General features: G+C 45.5%; 1 protein-coding gene across 6 annotated transcripts in view; it reads right to left on the reverse strand.

Moving 5' to 3' along the window:
- Positions 1–22200, reverse strand: part of LOC110515873 (dmX-like protein 2) — a 108032-nt gene extending 85832 nt beyond the window's left edge. For 5 of the 6 annotated variants that reach the window (XM_090222734.1, XM_090222731.1, XM_090222733.1 and 2 more), the window contains exons 1-5: positions 21755–22200; positions 5906–6031; positions 4988–5059; positions 2830–2908; positions 2316–2460 (exon numbers count right to left, since the gene is read on the reverse strand). In XM_090222734.1, the coding sequence (XP_090078860.1) occupies positions 2316–2460; positions 2830–2908; positions 4988–5059; positions 5906–6031; positions 21755–21841 (509 nt within the window). In that variant the 5' untranslated portion in view covers positions 21842–22200. The remainder of the gene's footprint in view (positions 1–2315; positions 2461–2829; positions 2909–4987; positions 5060–5905; positions 6032–21754) is intronic. The other variant, XM_090222732.1, reaches the window with a different exon arrangement.
- Between the last annotated feature and the right edge of the window lie 73 nt (positions 22201–22273).

A 22273-nucleotide genomic window follows, 5' to 3' on the forward strand; every position in this document is an offset into this window, starting at 1 on the left:
TTTATGTGTCAAACACCTCCCTGTTTTAAAGGTACTCAGTTAAATGACGTTGCCAGGCGCAGTCACTGCAGAAATGTACCCATTATGCCGTTTACGTTCTGCATCCACATCATTTCACTGAGTCTACCTGTAAAGCTGCAATATGGCACTTTTTGGATAAGTCCACTAAATTAACATAGAAATATGAGTTAAAGATATGTCATTCTCATTGAAAGCAAGTCTAAAAAACGGTAGATCTGTTCTATATGCTTCCTGTGCTTAACTTTTGTTTTTGCGTATTTTACTTTTGGTTCTGTACACCAGCTTCAAACAGCTCTTTGGTTATGTAAAATATATTTTACAGCTGTTTAGATGGTACAATGACTCTACACTATACTTGCTTGTTTTGTCACAAACTGAATTTAGGCAAACTATTAGAATTTTAGCGACCAGGAAATGGCGGAGGGATTTCTGCATTTACCCACTATACTGTTTACTTTCTACATCTAACTCGTGTTGCTGACTACCTTTAAAGAGGTCTAACGGTCTACAGGCCTGATATGTCAACTACGTCATGTTGCTGACTACCTTTAAAGAGGTCTAACGGTCTACAGGCCTGATATGTCTACAGGCCTGATATGTCAACTACGTCATGTTGCTGACTACCTTTAAAGAGGTCTAACGGTCTACAGGCCTGATATGTCTACAGGCCTGATATATCAACTACGTCATGTTGCTGACTACCTTTAAAGAGGTCTAACGGTCTACAGGCCTGATATGTCTACAGGCCTGATATGTCAACTACGTCATGTTGCTGACTACCTTTAAAGAGGTCTAACGGTCTACAGGCCTGATATGTCTACAGGCCTGATATGTCAACTACGTCATGTTGCTGACTACCTTTAAAGAGGTCTAACGGTCTACAGGCCTGATATGTCTACAGGCCTGATATGTCAACTACGTCATGTTGCTGACTACCTTTAAAGAGGTCTAACGGTCTACAGGCCTGATATGTCAACTACGTCATGTTGCTGACTACCTTTAAAGAGGTCTAACGGTCTACAGGCCTGATATGTCAACTACGTCATGTTGCTGACTACCTTTAAAGAGGTCTAACGGTCTACAGGCCTGATATGTCAACTACGTCATGTTGCTGACTACCTTTAAAGAGGTCTAACGGTCTACAGGCCTGATATGTCCACTACGTCATGTTGCTGACTACCTTTAAAGAGGTCTAACGGTCTACAGGCCTGATATGTCAACTACGTCATGTTGCTGACTACCTTTAAAGAGGTCTAACGGTCTACAGGCCTGATATGCCTACAGGCCTGATATGTCAACTACGTCATGTTGCTGACTACCTTTAAAGAGGTCTAACGGTCTACAGGCCTGATATGTCTACAGGCCTGATATGTCAACTACGTCATGTTGCTGACTACCTTTAAAGAGGTCTAACGGTCTACAGGCCTGATATGTCTACAGGCCTGATATGTCAACTACGTCATGTTGCTGACTACCTTTAAAGAGCTCTAACGGTCTACAGGCCTGATATGTCCACTACGTCATGTTGCTGACTACCTTTAAAGAGCTCTAACGGTCTACAGGCCTGATATGTCAACTACGTCATGTTGCTGACTACCTTTAAAGAGCTCTAACGGTCTACAGGCCTGATATGTCTACAGGCCTGATATGTCAACTACGTCATGTTGCTGACTACCTTTAAAGAGGTCTAACGGTCTACAGGCCTGATATGTCTACAGGCCTGATATGTCAACTACGTCATGTTGCTGACTACCTTTAAAGAGGTCTAACGGTCTACAGGCCTGATATGTCAACTACGTCATGTTGCTGACTACCTTTAAAGAGGTCTAACGGTCTACAGGCCTGATATGTCCACTACGTCATGTTGCTGACTACCTTTAAAGAGGTCTAACGGTCTACAGGCCTGATATGTCAACTACGTCATGTTGCTGACTACCTTTAAAGAGGTCTAACGGTCTACAGGCCTGATATGTCAACTACGTCATGTTGCTGACTACCTTTAAAGAGCTCTAACGGTCTACAGGCCTGATATGTCAACTACGTCATGTTGCTGACTACCTTTAAAGAGGTCTAACGGTCTACAGGCCTGATATGTCTACAGGCCTGATATGTCAACTACGTCATGTTGCTGACTACCTTTAAAGAGGTCTAACGGTCTACAGGCCTGATATGTCTACAGGCCTGATATGTCAACTACGTCATGTTGCTGACTACCTTTAAAGAGGTCTAACGGTCTACAGGCCTGATGTTTACTAAACACTTGAAAAGCACCACACACAGCTCCTGTCACTCACTTGCACTGCCAAACACATTTCCAGTCGTTGAGGGCAGGGTGAGGTTTGTCATCGGTCACGGGTCCATCCTCCTCCTCTATCAGTGTGTCTGCTGACGGAGGGGCCCACAGCTGCAGGTGCTCTGTAGCTGCCAGAATACGGTTCCCTACAGGACACATACACATGGTTAAACAGCTACATGGTTACCTGTTCCCCGCACATTGACTTGGTACCGGTACCCCCTTTATATGGCCTCCTCATTATTATTATTATTTATTTATTGGGACTTTATTTAGTAAATATTTTCTTTACTCTTATTTTTCTTTAAACTGCATTGTTGGTTAAGGGCTTGTAAGTAAGAATGTCACGGTGAGGTCTACTACACCTGTTGTATTCTATAAACTGCATTGTTGGTTAAGGGCTTGTAAGTAAGAATGTCACGGTGAGGTCTACTATACCTGTTGTATTCGCCGCATGTGACAGTTACAAACAGATAGTTACTGTACACACAGAGCAGTTAGTCAGGAGGCGTTACCTTGTGGGTCCCAGGCCAGGTTATAGGTGATAGCATTTAGGAAGAACTGTCCTGTCTTTCTCCACTGGTAGTTAAGCTGCTGTTAATGGCACAGACAGAAGGAGAGGGGGAATAGAGAGGTGTAGGGAGAGGGACACAGGAGGAGACAATATTCAGTGGAAAGAGAGAATGAGGGGAGAGATGGGAAGAAGAGAGTGAGAGCGGCGAGAGAGAGAGAGGGGGAGAGAGAGAGAGAGAGGGGCGAGAGAGAGAGAAAGAGAGAGAGGGGCCAGAGAGAGAGAGGGGCAAGAGAGTGAGAGTGGCAAGAGAGTGAGAGCGGCGAGAGAGGCGAGAGGGGCGAGAGAGAGAGAGAGAGAGGCGAGAGAGAGAGAGAGGCGAGAGAGAGAGGCGAGAGAGAGAGGCGAGAGAGAGAGGCGAGAGAGAGAGGCGAGAGAGAGAGGCGAGAGAGAGAGGTGAGAGAGAGAGGCGAGAGAGAGAGGCGAGAGAGAGAGGCGAGAGAGAGGCGAGAGAGAGAGGCGAGAGAGAGAGGCGAGAGAGAGAGGCGAGAGAGAGAGGCGAGAGAGAGAGGCGAGAGAGAGGCGAGAGAGGCGAGAGAGAGAGAGAGGCGAGAGAGAGAGGCGAGAGAGAGAGAGAGAGAGGCGAGAGAGAGAGAGAGAGGCGAGAGAGAGAGAGGCGAGAGAGAGAGAGAGAGGCGAGAGAGAGAGAGAGAGGCGAGAGAGAGACGAGAGAGAGAGAGACGAGAGAGAGAGAGAGGCGAGAGAGAGAGAGACGAGAGAGAGAGAGAGGCGAGAGAGAGAGAGAGAGAGGCGAGAGAGGCGAGAGAGAGAGACGAGAGAGAGAGAGAGAGGCGAGAGAGGCGAGAGAGAGAGAGGCGAGAGAGAGAGGCGAGAGAGAGAGGCGAGAGAGAGAGCGAGAGGCGAGAGAGAGAGCGAGAGGCGAGAGAGAGACGAGAGAGAGAGAGGCGAGAGAGAGAGAGAGAGAGAGAGAGAGAGAGAGAGGCGAGAGAGAGAGAGACGAGAGAGAGAGAGAGAGGCGAGAGAGAGAGAGAGAGAGGCGAGAGAGAGAGAGAGAGAGGCGAGAGAGAGAGAGGGGCGAGAGAGAGAGAGAGGCGAGAGAGAGGCGAGAGAGAGAGGCGAGAGAGAGAGACGAGAGAGAGAGGGGCGAGAGGGAGAGAGGCGAGAGAGAGAGGCGAGAGAGGCGAGAGAGAGAGGCGAGAGAGAGAGGCGAGAGAGAGAGGCGAGAGAGAGAGGCGAGAGAGAGAGGCGAGAGAGAGAGGCGAGAGAGAGAGAGGCGAGAGAGAGGCGAGAGAGAGAGAGAGAGGCGAGAGAGAGAGAGGCGAGAGAGAGAGAGAGGCGAGAGAGAGAGAGAGGCGAGAGAGAGAGAGAGGCGAGAGAGAGAGAGAGAGAGAGAGAGGCGAGAGAGAGAGAGAGAGAGAGAGAGAGAGAGGGGCGAGAGGGAGAGAGGCGAGAGAGAGGCGAGAGAGAGATAGTTATTCAACACATGCTCAGACAGGCAACTATAATAAGCTACATGCTCAGGCACCAGACACTGTTAATACTGGCATTTACAGCCACACACAACTCACACCTTGAACAGAATATTCAGGGTTGATAAAATCACACAGCAGAACAGTAATGAAGCAGTTTAAACACAGTGGAACTTTCAATGCAGCAATACACACACACACACACACTAGGCATGCTTTCTCTCACACGCGCACACACACACTAGGCATGCTCTCCCTCACACACACACACAAGGCATGCTCTCTCTCACACACACACACTAGGCATGCTCTCTCTCTCACACACACACACACTAGGCATGCGCTCTCTCTCACATACACACACACACACACACTAGGCATGCTCTCTCTCACACACACACACTAGGCATGCTCTCTCTCACACACACACACACTAGGCATGCTCTCTCTCTCTCTCACACACACACTAGGCATGCTCTCTCTCTCTCTCACACACACACACACACTAGGCATGCTCTCTCTCTCTCTCACACACACACACTAGGCATGCTCTCTCTCTCTCACACACACACTAGGCATGCTCTCTCTCACACACACACGCTAGGCATGCTCTCTCTCTCACACACACAAGGCAGTTTATTCAGCATAAAATGTCAGTGTCTCTCTGCTTACCTTGTGGCGTTTGTTTGGGTTGGTAGCGAATGGTTCAAAGATACACACTGTGTTCCCATAGGACGCAGCAATCTAAACAGAGTAATGTTCAATATACCAACATTAATCAGTCGGTTTACACACCAGGGTTAATGGTGCAGTCAAAGGAGAGGAGGGAGAGGAGAGGAGGGAGGAGAGAGGAGGGAGGAGAGAGGAGGGAGGAGAGGAGGAGGGAGGAGAGGAGGAGAGGAGGAGGGAGGAGGGAGGAGGAGGGAGGAGGAGAGGATGGAGGAGAGGAGGAGAGGAGGGAGGAGGAGAGGAGGGAGGAGAGAGGAGGAGAGGAGGGAGGAGAGAGGAGGGGGGAGGAGGGGAGGAGGGAGGAGGGAGGAGAGAGGCGGGAGGAGGGAGGAGAGGAGGAGAGGAGGAGAGGAGGAGGGAGGAGAGACGAGAGGAGGAGGGAGGAGAGAGGAGGAGGGAGAGGAGGAGGGAGGAGAGAGGAGGGGAGGGAGGAGGAGAGGAGGAGGGAGGAGAGGAGGAGGGAGGAGGGAGGAGAGGAGGAGAGGAGGAGAGGAGGAGAGGAGGAGGGAGGAGAGGAGGAGAGGAGGAGGGAGGGGGGACGAGAGGAGGAGGGAGGAGAGGAGGAGGGAGGAGAGAGGAGGGAGGAGAGAGGAGAGAGGAGGGAGGAGAGAAGGAGAGGAGGAGGGAGGAGGGAGGAGGGAGGAGGGAGGAGGGAGGAGGGAGGAGAGGAGGAGAGGAGGAGAGGAGGAGAGGAGGAGGGAGGAGAGAGGAGGGAGGAGGGAGGAGAGAGGAGGGGACAGAACTCCTACAGGAGAGAGGAGGGGACAGGAGAGAGGAGGGGACAGAAGAGAGCAAGGAGAAGAGAACAGAACTGCATTTGTCATCACAACATTATTGTAACTACGTTACTGCGTGTCTTACCCTGCCCAGTTGGTGGGAGCACTCGACACAGCCCACCTGGATGTTGCCATTTTGAGCCCCAGGGATGATCTGAACACACTCAAAATCACTGGCCAAGATCACTATATCACAGCCTGAACCATAGGCCTGGGAGAGGGGAGACAGACACACAGACAGACAATTCAGTCAATCCAACAGAATGCAAGACAACAGCAGCCTGGTCCCACATCTGATTGTGCCATATTACCAATTGGCTGAGACAATTTTTTAAATGTTTTTAATTTAACCTTTATTTAACTAGGCAAGTCAGTTAAGAACAAATTATTATTTACAAAGACGGCCTACCCCGGCCAAACCTTAAACCGGACTACGCTGGGCCAATTGTGCGCCACGCTATGGGACTGGACCCTATGGGACCAATCACGGCCGGTTGTGATACAGCCTGGAATCGAACCAGGATCTGTAGTGATGCCTCTAGCACTGAGATGCAGTGCCTTAGACCACTGCACCACTCGGGAGCAATGACCAGTAGAGCTGAAAGGACAGCACAAACACATCTGGGACCAGGCTACATACACAGTCCACTCCTCCTGGTAGGTAAATATACCTACTGAGACTGTCTGGTGAACTGCACTGTAGGCAAACAGATCTGGGATCAGGCTACATACACAGTCCACTCCTCCTGGTAGGTAAATATACCTACTGAGACTGTCTGGTGAACTGCACTGTAGTCAAACAGATCTGGGATCAGGCTACATACACAGTCCACTCCTCCTGGTAGGTAAATATACCTACTGAGACTGTCTGGTGAACTGCACTGTAGTCAAACAGATCTGGGATCAGGGAATAGGGTGCCATGTGAGACGCATCCTAAGTCTCCATGTTTAATTCAGGCTAGTGGTTAGGTAATGATGAGTTATCTTAGAACAGGGCCATGTTTCCAGGTCTACACAGTCTAGTCAGCTGCTGCTTGGCTGAATAGAGGCTGAAGAGAGAGGTAGTAGAGAGAGGAGGGAGAGAGGTTGTAGAGAGAGGGAGGAGAGAGGTTGTAGAGAGAGGAGGGAGAGAGGTTGTAGAGAGAGGGAGGAGAGAGGTTGTAGAGAGAGGAGGGAGAGAGGTTGTAGAGAGAGGAGGGAGAGAGGTTGTAGAGAGAGGAGGGAGAGAGGTTGTAGAGAGAGGGATGAGCGAGGTAGTAGAGAGAGGAGGGAGAGAGGTAGTAGAGAGAGGAGGGAGAGAGGTTGTAGAGAGAGGAGGGAGAGAGGTAGTAGAGAGAGGAGGGAGAGAGGTAGTAGAGAGAGGAGGGAGAGAGGTTGTAGAGAGAGGGAGGAGAGAGGAGGGAGAGAGGTTGTAGAGAGAGAGGAGGAGGAGAGGTTGTAGAGAGAGGGAGAAGAGAGGAAGGAGAGAGAGAGGGAGGAGAGAGGAGGGAGGAGAGAGGAGGGAGAGAGAAAGGTTGTAGAGAGAGGAGGGAGAGAGGTTGTAGAGAGAGGAGGGAGAGAGGTTGTAGAGAGAGGGAGGAGAGAGGAATGAGAGGAGTTGTAGAGAGAGGAGGGAAAGAGAGAGGTTGTAGAGATAAGGAGGAGAGGAGGGAAAGAGAGGGAGGATAAAGGAGGGAGAGAGAGGTTGTAGAGAGGTTGTAGAGAGAGGGAGGAGAGAGAGGCTGAAGAGAGGGAGGAGAGAGGGAGAGAACGAGGTTGTAGAGAGAGGAGGGAAAGAGAGGGAGTAGAGAGAGGCTGAAGAGAGGGAGGAGAGAGAGGGAGGAGGGAGAATGTATGTGTGAGAGAAAGAATAGAAGGAGAGTAGAGGGAGAAAGATAAAGACCAGAGAGAGAGAGAGTGGTTGAGGAGAGAGAGAGGGAGAGAGAGAGGGAGGGGAGAGAGAGAGAGAGAGAGAGAGGAGAGAGAGAGAGAGAGGAGAGAAAGAGAGAGAGAGAGAGAGAGAGAGGGAGAGAGAGAGGAGAGAGAGAGTGGTTGAGGAGAGAGAGAGAGGGAGAGAGAGAGGGAGGGAGGGAGGAGAGAGAGAGAGAGAGAGAAAGAGAGAGAGGAGAGAGAGAGAGGGGGAGAGAGAGAGGGAGGAGAGAGAGAGAGAGAGTGGTTGAGGAGAAAGAGGAAGTAAAGGAGAAGAGATAATGTGTGTGTAAGAGAGAGAGAAAAAAGAAGAGAGAGGGAAGGAGAGAGGAGCAGTCCTAGTTGAGGTATTGCTGCAACGGCTGAACATTACAGCTGGAATTAAAAGCAGTCACCGTCACGCACAGACTAGCCCTGCTCTACTCTCACACACACACACACACACACACACACACACACACACACACACACACACACACGAGGAGAGATGAGGTGTGCATGACTGAGAGACCACTCTGTTCTGTACCTGTACAAAGTAACGTTGGTGTGTGTGTGTGTGTGTGTCATCGATCTACATGAACCTGATACAACAGAAACAACCGCTCAGCTCATCACGTCTGTCCAAGCACCTCTCACCTCGCCTCTGCCTGCCTGTCTGCCTTTTGACAAGAGCCTTCAAAGGCCATTTGGTATGCAGCCTATAGCAGCCTATATTCCCTCACAAAGCCAGTGTTTAGGTGGTCGAACATAAACCTGCCTCACACATAGCTGACTGCACTGTCAGACCAGTCAGAGTTGGCAACACGACAAGCCCCAGGCATCAGGGACAATGCAGTGAATGGAAGGAGTATGAATGAGGTCTGTTATATGTAACATGAGAAGAGATGTTGGCTGAAGACTGAACACATTTCATCAGGTTAATATTCATATAATAGAGACAGGAAGACTGAGTTCACAATACTAGCCCACACACACACACACACACACAGAGACAAACACACACCACACAGACAGACAAACACCAATCAAATACAGACACACACAAACACACACACAGACAAACACCACGCAAATACAGACACACAAACACACACACACACCACGCAAACACAGACACACACACAATTACACACCAAGCAAATACAGACACACCAAGCAAATACAGACACACCACGCAAATACACACACACAAAGAAAACACTATACGCAGACACACACAAGCATGCACAGACACACACACAAGCATGCACAGACACACACACAAGATACACACAGACCATACACAGCTGTCACCTACAGAACAACCCAGTCAGGTAGGTCCCCTCACGTTTACTACCCGAGTGCCTTTAACATGTCATTGATGTAGGTATGTACCATTGACAGTAGTTGGATTGACCCTCTGTTGGATGTGAAGATGTTAAATGGTGGTTGAATAATGGAGGATCTGTCTGGCTCCATCTTGGAGAGTCACCTAGTTAACCCTGACCAGGGCTCTAGGCTGCCCTTCTTCACACGCAGTACGTGAGCACCTAAGTTGAAAAATGTAGGCGCACACAAATAAATGTAGGCGCACAATGAAAAATATTTGAGACATTAAAGCTAGAATCTTACATTTTCTAGGCGCACTGGTCCTCTTAAATATATATTTCAGGTCACACAGTAAAATGGATAGGCGCAGATGTGAGTAAAATGCTTGTACTGTAGAGCCCTGCTGTGTGTGGGGGTGGGTGGGCGTGCTCACAGGCATCCCAAATGTCAGTGATTCTTCCCATGACTAACTCAATCATGCCAGCATATCAGTGTACCACTACAGATAGGCTTTACATGAACTAAACCCTCTCCTTTCACACACATTATGGCAGTCTGTGTCCCAAATGGCATCCTATACCCTTTATAGTACACTACTTTAGACCAGGGACAAAAACTGTAGAAAACAACACTAGGGTGGGTGGGTGGGTAGGTGTGTGTGTGTGTGTGTGTGTGTAAAATGTGGCGACAGACAACGTAACAGGGAAGATTTTGATTTACTGGACCCATATGCATTGGGTGTATAACCCACTGGGCGTTCACCCACGGTGCTCACAATGACACTGGGCGTTCACCCGGGGTGCTCACAATGACACTGGGCGTTCACCCACGGTGCTCACAATGACACTGGGCGTTCACCCACGGTGCTCACAATGACACTGGGCGTTCACCCACGGTGCTCACAATGACACTGGGGGTTCACCCACGGTGAATTATGGTAATTATGGTAATGGTAATTCATCCATCTTATTACTAGAACATGCAACTCATGTAATGAGGCAGCCAATAAAATGTAATTTTCAAACATTTGACAAAATGCAATTTGCGGGAAAACACCATTCTAAACAGAGCACCTGGGAAAACACCATTCTAAACAGAGTACCTGGGAAAACACCATTCTAAACAGAGTACCTGGGAAAACACCATTCTAAACAGAGCACCTGGGAAAACACCATTCTAAACAGAGTACCTGGGAAAACACCATTCTAAACAGAGCACCTGGGAAAACACCATTCTAAACGGAGCACCTGGAAAAACACCATTCTAAACAGAGTACCTGGGAAAACACCATTCTAAACAGAGTACCTGGGAAAACACCATTCTAAACAGAGTACCTGGGAAAACACCATTCTAAACAGAGCACCTGGGAAAACACCATTCTAAACAGAGCACCTGGGAAAACACCATTCTAAACAGAGTACCTGGGAAAACACCATTCTAAACAGAGCACCTGGGAAAACACCATTCTAAACAGAGCACCTGGGAAAACACCATTCTAAACAGAGTACCTGGGAAAACACCATTCTAAACAGAGTACCTGGGAAAACACCATTCTAAACAGAGCACCTGGGGAAACACCATTCTAAACAGAGTACCTGGGAAAACACCATTCTAAACAGAGCACCTGGGGAAACACCATTCTAAACAGAGCACCTGGGGAAACACCATTCTAAACAGAGCACCTGGGAAAACACCATTCTAAACAGAGCACCTGGGAAAACACCATTCTAAACAGAGCACCTGGGAAAACACCATTCTAAACAGAGTACCTGGGAAAACACCATTCTAAACAGAGCACCTGGGAAAACACCATTCTAAACAGAGCACCTGGGAAAACACCATTCTAAACAGAGCACCTGGGAAAACACCATTCTATGGGTTGCTAATATGATTACAATTGTGCCTTTGGTTTTTGGACAATGAAAGAAAGTTGATATGAAAACCAATAGAACAGGAGAGAAATGGCATAGTGGTGGGTCCAATAGGGAAGTAAATGGAAATTTGCAAACATTATATAATTACTCCTGTCTATACAGAAATAAATCAAATCACTCAAAATACATCCCCAGAAAGCGTGACTTAGCCACAGAGGAATCAAGGATCATTAGCTTCTTTTAAAAAATTGCTGTGGATTGTTTCACATCACAAGCTAGTAGGCCCGCAATTTGGGCAGCGCGCTTGGCAACAGGCCCAGCTGATTACTGAGTCGCGGCTGTCAGTAACACACATCTAAAATAAGTGTGAAGATAATGTGTCGAGTGTAACGTTTTATGTTGAGACAAGAAGAAGGGGAGGGATGTGTGGTGAAGATATAGGCCAGTCTCTCTCCAGAATGGCTCAGCCGACACCTGCAAATTCCTGCGCATTCATTGTTTCATTGTGTGAATTGTTTGCACTTAGATATTTATCATCAATTCCACATTACATACATTACCACATTACATATGTCACCAGTAGTAAATGTTCCTTTAATCCCTGTCATTTCATTACATTCATTTATGTTCATGTATTTATTAACTACAATAATTCACCATTCTCACAGTGAAAAGGTTGTTCCAGAATTCACAACCTGCTATACTTGTCAGTAACAGGTTTTGGTTTATTTCATAACCATCATACATTGTTTAATTGTTATTGGTTTGGAGTGTTCCATTTGAGCAATGAGCATGTGTCTAGTTTCTCTGTCCTGATAATGTTGAGGGGGAGCGGGTGTGCCTGGGCACTCATAGAAGTACCAGGCCTGCTGAGGCTGGTGATCTCTCATTAGTTGACTTAATAAAAATGATAAACATTAAAAGTCACGATTAACCACACGACAATCATCGAGAAAGGAAAACGTTATTATTGAGAAATGCGCATATGAAAATCATAACTGGCACGCAGAACAGTAGAAATGGTAGGATAGATTGTAGCTTGCCCGAACTTCAAATTCACAAGCCGTCTATGAAGTCTTCATGAAATAATTGCCTCCATGTTTCCATGGTAGGATTTTGCCTATAGGCTACTTTGAAACAAGGTGAGACGTGCTTCATAATATGAAATAAATCATTGTTGTTTCAAACAATGAAGTACGTTTTCAAAATGCATAGTGCCTCCAGCTGACATTGTACAGTGGTGGGTGACGCGCTGACAGCCTGTTTCCTGCACTTGAATGGGAGGCGCACTTCAGTTACCAGTTGAGAAATAAAAATAGTAGCTCTTCAAATCGTGCACCAAATGTATTTTTAACACGTGATTGCAATTGTTGCGCAATGAATGGGCTTGTGAAAGCACTCGTTTTACTCCAGCAACAAGCAGCTGAGGATTGTGTGCATGACCAGATCCCATGGGGCTCTGGTCAAAAGTAGTGCACTATATAGGGAATAGGGTGCCATTGTGGACACAAACAGACACTGAGCCACCAGCCCTCAGGGATGGAACACAATAGTAGTCGTTAGGCCTATGCTTTCAGCTGTAGTAGTATAGGCCAATGTTTTCAGCTGTAGTAGTATAGGCCAATGCATTCAGCTGTAGTAGTATAGGCCAATGCATTCAGCTGTAGTAGTATAGGCCAATGCATTCAGCTGTAGTAGTATAGGCCAATGCATTCAGCTGTAGTAGTATAGGCCTATGCTTTCAGCTGTAGTAGTATAGGCCAATGCATTCAGCTGTAGTAGTATAGGCCAATGCATTCAGCTGTAGTAGTATAGGCCAATGCATTCAGCTGTAGTAGTATAGGCCAATGCATTCATCATTTTGTGTAAGATGGAGTTGTATTATTTTAAACAATACAAAACATACAAGTACAAACGACAACATCACACAAAGATCAACTGCATCACACCTGCTCAGACCCACCTGCTCAGACCCACCTGCTCAGACCCACCTGCTCAGACCCACCTGCTCACACCCACCTGCTCAGACCCACCTGCTCAGACCCACCTGCTCAGACCCACCTGCTCAGACCCACCTGCTCAGACCCACCTGCTCACACCCCCAATTCCAGCGTGTGTATCTCTCCACCGCATGGCATCAAAATGCACCATTTTGTAAGGCCAATGCATTCGTAAAGCAAATGTCTAATGTGGCTGTTATAAAGTCTTTATGAATGTGCCTACAATAAACTGTTACCATGTTTTCCATGTTATGCTAGTCTATGTCCCAAAGCTAGTAGCCTCTAGCTTAGGTTCCATTCCCATGGTTGTTTCACCACATACTATAAGCAGCTGGTTCAAAATCACTCCACTGTACGCTATTATTAATAGCATTTAGAAGTCTGAATATAAAGAACGCCCTGAGCGCCAACCATGTGTGTGAGAGTGACATGAAAGTGTTCAGTATTTTCCCTCTCGAGCAAGTTTCAAACAGAGGCCAACATTATGTACCACAAGCAGCTGCTGTGAGCAATGATGAGGTTCTCATATCTCTCAAAATACAATCAGGGGGAAACCGTTTGGAAAGAAAATGGCTACTGCTGTCAAGAGAAGACAGTGAAAAGACTCATGTTGTACAGTTCTGAAAGTTCTCAACTTGATTGAGCAAACAGTACAGCCTATCTTATTGACACCAGCAGAGAGCATCGGCCATATCCCCGGTGAGTGGGAATATTCACTCTTTATCAGTGTTGGGTCAGTCAGTGCCACATCAAAGTCAGTTTTTGGACATAATGTCCTCCTCCAGGTTAGATGTTATATTGTAGGTTATTTGGGTCTCCCTTCTCGTAGGCCTATTATATGGATGAGACAACGTTGTTTTTATTGATCTGATTTGTCAGTCAGCTGAGTTTTCTACCCTGTAATGTCAGTCATATTAAAAAAGATGACCTTAATGTCTCCAGTAATATAACGTTTAGTACAACTGCATGAAATGTGTTTATAAAAAGGCAACATTTTTCCCGTGCAAAGAAAGAACAAATGTATCTGATACAGCCTAAAGCCCACTGAACGGTCTATTTTGTGAAAAGAGTTATATTATTAGCCTAAATGATGACTATCTAATCTACTCATCACATTATGAATAATAGTCTTCTTTACAAATGTCTGCAAATGTGATGCATGGAATGCTTTATCATTAAAGAATAATTTTTTAGGTTAAAATTTGCTTCCCAAACTTTAAACTCGTGTACCGCATATAGCACCGACCTCCAGGGCACTAACCTCCGCTCCCCTTCCTGCATTTCAACACATTTTGCCATGGTGCAGAGAGAAACATTTGCAGTTTTATAATGCTATTCTACACATTTTGTCATGAGGCTTACAGAAAATATTGCAGTTTTAAAGCTAATTTCCTGGAGGCCCAAGATATCACCCATAGGACACAGTGAAACCGACCTAATAACACACCCAGAGACTGTACCACTACAGGTACTGTAGCCTCCCCATATAACTACAGTATGTGATGTACTACCGTCTCTGACAGGGGGTCTGGCGCTTTGTGGCGCAGCAGCTTGTGAACAGCTTACCCTGGCACTGTAGGGGTTACTGGTTCAAATCCTGCTTAGGCTGTTCCCTCTCGTCAGCTCTGAGATGCTGCAGCTCAGTATGTGTAGGCTAGTATCAGATAGACTTCAGTGTTAGGCTAGCTGTGTGTAGAATAGTATCAGATAGACTTCACTGTTAGACTATCTGTGTGTAGGATAGTATCAGATAGACTTCACTGTTAGACTAGCTGTGTGTAGGATAGTATCAGATAGACTTCACTGTTAGACTAGCTGTGTGTAGGATAGTATCAGATAGACTTCACTGTTAGGCTAGCTGTGTGTAGAATAGTATCAGATAGACTTCACTGTAAGACTAGCTGTGTGTTGGCTAGTATCAGATAGACTTCACTGTTAGGCTAGCTGTGTGTAGAATAGTATCAGATAGACTTCACTGTTAGACTAGCTGTGTGTAGGCTAGTATCAGATAGACTTCACTGTTAGACTAGCTGTGTGTAGGATAGTATCAGATAGACTTCACTGTAAGACTAGCTGTGTGTAGGATAGTATCAGCTAGACTTCACTGTTAAGCTAGCTGTGTGTAGGCTAGTATCAGATAGACTTCACTGTTAGGCTAGCTGTGTGTAGGCTAGTATCAGATAGACTTCACTGTTAAGCTAGCTGTGTGTAGGCTAGTATCAGATAGACTTCACTGTTAAGCTAGCTGTGTGTAGGCTAGTATCAGATAGACTTCACTGTTAGGCTAGCTGTGTGTAGGATAGTATCAGATAGACTTCACTGTAAGACTAGCTGTGTGTAGGATAGTATCAGATAGACTTCACTGTAAGACTAGCTGTGTGTAGGATAGTTTCAGATAGACTTCACTGTTAAGCTAGCTGTGTGTAGGATAGTATCAGATAGACTTCACTGTTAGGCTAGCTGTGTGTAGGCTAGTATCAGCTAGACTTCACTGTTAGACTAGCTGTGTGTAGAATAGTATCAGATAGACTTCACTGTTAGGCTAGCTGTGTGTAGGCTAGTATCAGCTAGACTTCACTGTTAGACTAGCTGTGTGTAGGATAGTATCAGATAGACTTCACTGTTAGACTAGCTGTGTGTAGAATAGTATCAGATAGACTTCACTGTTAGGCTAGCTGTGTGTAGGCTAGTATCAGCTAGACTTCACTGTTAGACTAGCTGTGTGTAGGATAGTATCAGATAGACTTCACTGTTAGGCTAGCTGTGTGTAGGCTAGTATCCGATAGACTTCACTGTTAAGCTAGCTGTGTGTAGGATAGTATCAGATAGACTTCACTGTAAGACTAGCTGTGTGTAGGCTAGTATCAGATAGACTTCACTGTTAAGCTAGCTGTGTGTAGGATAGTATCAGATAGACTTCACTGTAAGACTAGCTGTGTGTAGGATAGTATCAGCTAGACTTCACTGTTAAGCTAGCTGTGTGTAGGCTAGTATCAGATAGACTTCACTGTTAAGCTAGTTGTGTGTAGGATAGTATCAGATAGACTTCACTGTTAAGCTAGCTGTGTGTAGGCTAGTATCAGATAGACTTCACTGTTAAGCTAGCTGTGTGTGAGCGCTAAGGCCAAAAGCCATTCAGGCTATTGCAGGTCATCATATCCATATAATAGGCCCACTTCTAATGGGATTTCTATGATCATATCATTATTGTACTTCAGATTGACTGTAACAGAGTAGCAGGCTTACAGAGAATAGTTCCATATGCTCACTCACTCACTCACAGAGGGATAGGCAATCTATTACACAAACACAGGCTACAAAAAGGAATTTCAAGACAGAGAACGTAAACATCACTCGTGTATTAATCAATAGACCAAAGTAACTTCCCGCTCTGTCCGGCTGGCAGCAAACCAGGATAGTCACATGACACTAACACACCTTTCAAACCAGGATAGTCACATGACACTAACACACCTTTCAAACCAGGATAGTCACATGACACTAATACACCTTTCAAACCAGGATAGTCACATGACACTAACACACCTTTCAAACCAGGATAGTCACATGACACTAACACACCTTTCAAACCAGGATAGTCACATGACACTAACACACCTTTCAAACCAGGATAGTCACATGACACTAACACACCTTTCAAACCAGGATAGTCACATGACACTAATACACCTTTCAAACCAGGATAGTCAGGCAGGACACTAACACACCTTTCAAACCAGGATAGTCACATGACACTAACACACCTTCCAAACCAGGATAGTCACATGACACTAACACACCTTTCAAACCAGGATAGTCACATGACACTAACACACCTTTCAAACCAGGATAGTCACATGACACTAACACACCTTTCAAACCAGGATAGTCACATGACACTAACACACCTTTCAAACCAGGATAGTCAGGCAGGACACTAACACACCTTTCAAACCAGGATAGTCAGGCAGGACACTAACACACCTTTCAAACCAGGATAGTCAGGCAGGACACTAACACACCTTTCAAACCAGGATAGTCACATGACACTAACACACCTTTCAAACCAGGATAGTCACATGACACTAACACACCTTTCAAACCAGGATAGTCACATGACACTAACACACCTTTCAAACCAGGATAGTCACATGACACTAACACACCTTTCAAACCAGGATAGTCACATGACACTAATACACCTTTCAAACCAGGATAGTCACATGACACTAACACACCTTTCAAACCAGGATAGTCAGGCAGGACACTAACACACCTTTCAAACCAGGATAGTCAGACATGACACTAACACACCTTTCAAACCAGGATAGTCACATGACACTAACACACCTTTCAAACCAGGATAGTCAGGCAGGACACTAATACACCTTTCAAACCAGGATAGTCAGGCAGGACACTAATACACCTTTCAAACCAGGATAGTCACATGACACTAACACACCTTTTAAACCAGGATAGTCAGACATGACACTAACACACCTTTCAAACCAGGATAGTCAGGCAGGACACTAACACACCTTTCAAACCAGGATAGTCAGACAGGACACTAATACACCTTTCAAACCAGGATAGTCAGACAGGACACTAATACACCTTTCAAACCAGGATAGTCAGACAGGACACTAATACACCTTTCAAACCAGGATAGTCAGACATGACACTAACACACCTTTCAAACCAGGATAGTCAGACATGACACTAACACACCTTTCAAACCAAGATAGTCAGGCAGGACACTAATACACCTTTCAAACCAGGATAGTCAGGCAGGACACTAATACACCTTTCAAACCAGGATAGTCAGACAGGACACTAATACACCTTTGAAACCAGGATAGTCAGACAAGACACTAATACACCTTTCAAACCAGGATAGTCAGACAGGACACTAATACACCTTTCAAACCAGGATAGTCAGGCAGGACACTAATACACCTTTCAAACCAGGATAGTCAGACAGGACACTAATACACCTTTCAAACCAGGATAGTCAGGCAGGACACTAATACACCTTTCAAACCAGGATAGTCACATGACACTAACACACCTTTTAAACCAGGATAGTCAGACATGACACTAACACACCTTTCAAACCAGGATAGTCAGGCAGGACACTAACACACCTTTCAAACCAGGATAGTCAGGCAGGACACTAACACACCTTTCAAACCAGGATAGTCAGGCAGGACACTAACACACCTTTCAAACCAGGATAGTCACATGACACTAACACACCTTTCAAACCAGGATAGTCACATGACACTAACACACCTTTCAAACCAGGATAGTCACATGACACTAACACACCTTTCAAACCAGGATAGTCACATGACACTAACACACCTTTCAAACCAGGATAGTCACATGACACTAATACACCTTTCAAACCAGGATAGTCACATGACACTAACACACCTTTCAAACCAGGATAGTCAGGCAGGACACTAACACACCTTCCAAACCAGGATAGTCAGGCAGGACACTAATACACCTTTCAAACCAGGATAGTCAGGCAGGACACTAATACACCTTTTAAACCAGGATAGTCAGACATGACACTAACACACCTTTCAAACCAGGATAGTCAGGCAGGACACTAACACACCTTTCAAACCAGGATAGTCAGACAGGACACTAATACACCTTTCAAACCAGGATAGTCAGACAGGACACTAATACACCTTTCAAACCAGGATAGTCAGACAGGACACTAATACACCTTTCAAACCAGGATAGTCAGACATGACACTAACACACCTTTCAAACCAGGATAGTCAGACATGACACTAACACACCTTTCAAACCAGGATAGTCAGGCAGGACACTAATACACCTTTCAAACCAGGATAGTCAGGCAGGACACTAATACACCTTTCAAACCAGGATAGTCAGACAGGACACTAATACACCTTTGAAACCAGGATAGTCAGACAAGACACTAATACACCTTTCAAACCAGGATAGTCAGACAGGACACTAATACACCTTTCAAACCAGGATAGTCAGACAGGACACTAATACACCTTTCAAACCAGGATAGTCAGTCAGGACACTAATACACCTTTCAAACCAGGATAGTCAGACAGGACACTAATACACCTTTCAAACCAGGATAGTCAGGCAGGACACTAATACACCTTTCAAACCAGGATAGTCACATGACACTAACACACCTTTTAAACCAGGATAGTCAGACAGGACACTAATACACCTTTCAAACCAGGATAGTCAGACAGGACACTAATACACCTTTCAAACCAGGATAGTCAGACAGGACACTAATACACCTTTCAAACCAAGACGTTTTCCCGCTAACTTTAGCATCCAGACAACTTTTTGTCTACTTTCCTTTATAGGAAAGGTACTGCAAGCAACAAAGCCTATGCTTTTATTTCCGCCAACCGACCTAGTCATGATTGAGGTAAAGTTCTGCCTACGGCTTAGACTGTATATGCATCATGCTGAGGCACTAAGCTCTTGATGGTTGCTAGGCAGCGCCCTTCACTACTATAAATCCGGTAAAGGTGCCAATGGATACAGACTGTTCCATTGACCAGACTGGTGCACATTCAACAAATCTGATCTAACAAAGTGGACATTCCTCAAATTCTTCATGACTGATGTAATTGTAATAGTCCCACAATGGATTACTTAAGTCCAAGTTGGATATATTGTTTTGGTTGAGTTTGATTGACCTCCTGTCCTGCCAGTTGTAAACTCTGCGAGGCATGTTACATTACATAGGCTAGCCCACCACATGCACTGTTTTCTTCATGACAACTGGATGGATCCAGAAACAATTACTGTGGGAATAAATACATAAATATCACTGAATGACAAAATATTGGAATAAAGTAGGCTAATGCAATTGAAGGCATCAAATTGTTGCTTACTGAAACTTCCAAAGTCATCTAATTGTTATAATACATTTGGTCAACTATTTCAGCACTGTTTCACGCTGCTTTGAAACAAGCGTGGGGACTTGATAAATCAATTATTATTTTCACTGAATCTCCGTTTGGATATTGGTTGGGCTACAATTAGGCTGTGGAAACGTTAGCTAAGTTGCAGTGAGTGCTGCTCGTGATCATCTTGTCTAGCTGGCTCATTCATCATCACTGATCAGAACATTGTGACAGCATGTTATGTATCTTAAAATTCATCATCACTGATCAGAACATTGTGACAGCATGTTATGCATCTTAACAAGTGGATGATTTTGCTCTTCACTTGACCCCAGACCAAAAGACTGGGTCTTAATCCATCAATGTGATTCTGTTTCACTGAATCTCTCTGTCTGTATACAGAATGGTTCATTCTCTGGCTAGGAAAACAAGTGGAGGTGGAATATCTTTGTTTCCTCGTCTATCACTGATCTGAAACATTTAGCATGCTATATTTAAGCAATAAGGCCTGAGGGGGCCAATATACCACAGCTAAGGACTGTTCTTATGCACAACGTAATGCGGAGTGCCTGGATACAACCCTTAGCCGTGGTATATTGGCCATATTCCACAAAGCCCCAACTTAATTAGAGCAGTAAAAGAAAATGTATGTTTTGTCATACCCGTGGTATACGGCTGTCAGCCAATCAGCTTTCAGGGCTCGAAGCACCCCGTTTATAATGTAACCTAGATCAACAGTAGGGCTAGTATTTAGCTCGATCCGGTATAGGCAACTCCAACAGCCTGCAGAGGTTGTCAAATATGAACACGGACTCACACGAAAATAGGATTGCTAATATCATGACAAAGTTAAGACCCTACGCCTGCTCCCTAACAAAGGAGTGATAGTAGACAAAATATGAAACGCAGATGAAAACAGCATGGGCTTGGGCTATGTTTCAAAATATCACTTTAAAAAAAAATGTGTTCCATTATATTCTTACAATAAAATGTGTGTGTGTGTTGACTGATCGTGTTGGTGTGTCTTGTCTGTTTAATGAACAAAATAAGGAACCATTGATTTCATTTGGAGGGCCTGTTTGTAAGGGGATCCTATGAACATGGGGGGGGGGGGATCAATCATCAAATGAGAAAATGCACACTGACTAACTACTATATTTCCAAATGACTATCATATTATTCATATGGATAGTAGATGCGATATGATGCACGCAGAATAACACGCAACCTCTGAAAGGATGCCAACTAGCTGTCTACGTCACCGCCTGCACAGCTGATGCTAGCTTGACAGCCGCTCGAGCTAATGATACATGAAACACACTGACGCCAATGTTAGCTAGTCTCGCTCACCACACACACACACACACCCCCACACCAAGCCCTAGCCCCGGGATAGGTGTGGCGTTTCAATCATATCATTCAATGTATAGTTTGGATGCTGGAAAGAAAACTGCATTATTATCGATGTTACATGTGAGATTACGTAAAAACATCAAAGGAATTCCCCTGTCGACCCTTGTAACACGCAGCATCATAAAGGTCATCTGACAGGCTTTCCGTCTTAGGACCAAAGCAAATAAACAGAACATTAGCTCTGGCTCTATATCCTCTGCGAACACCGTAGGATAACCTTGAACACCCACGGTTAGCTGGCTAATGCCGAACGTTAATGTCAGAGCGAATGAATGATGTGGTGGATTGGCAGCCTCACAGACCTGACTCAACGTTACCCGCGAATATATCCGTGCACTTCATGCAGACGACTCTGTGAATCTTGTTAGCACTCTGTCTGTACATGGCTAGCCAAGATGCTATCTAGCGCTGGTTAGTTAGCAAGGATGCTATCGCTGACAGCTAGGTAGCTAATAATCGTCTCCCAAACAGCGTCAGATCAGTTCAATATCAAAATAAAACCTACAGTGAAAGGAATGTCGTTGACGCTCCCCACAGAATAGCAGCAGTCACCGGGGTTCACAGCTCCCGTTAGCACCTGGTGGAGATGCATTTTCCCCTTCTTTTAGCTTCAACAGATGCCTGGATATTTAATTATTTACGACAGCGACTCGTCCACCCTCTGTTTCTCCATCTAACTCGCCACTGCTGCTGGGAATTGCATCCGTCTGTAGTCTGTCTGCCAGCGGCTTGTTTTTTGTTTCTCCGAATGTCCGCTAAAACGCCGAGGAGGATAATCTTTAGTCTGTTTGAATCAAATAGCAGGTTGTGTACATGTATGTGAAATAGGCTGCCTTCGCTGTCAGTGTCCAAACACACAGCGTCTGGATTCTTACAGGCAGCGCTTCGCTGAAGGAAGAATATCTGCAGCGAACATGACATGCGCGTTCACGGCGATCCGAAGGCACGACTGCATACCATAGACATATCATGTCTAGATTGTGAACGAGACTAGCGTATGTAGATATAATTTCTAATTGTCGCA

Source organism: Oncorhynchus mykiss, chromosome 26 (assembly GCF_057628025.1).
Source record: "Oncorhynchus mykiss isolate SJ-2025 chromosome 26, ASM5762802v1, whole genome shotgun sequence".
Classification (NCBI taxonomy): Eukaryota; Metazoa; Chordata; class Actinopteri; order Salmoniformes; family Salmonidae; genus Oncorhynchus; species Oncorhynchus mykiss.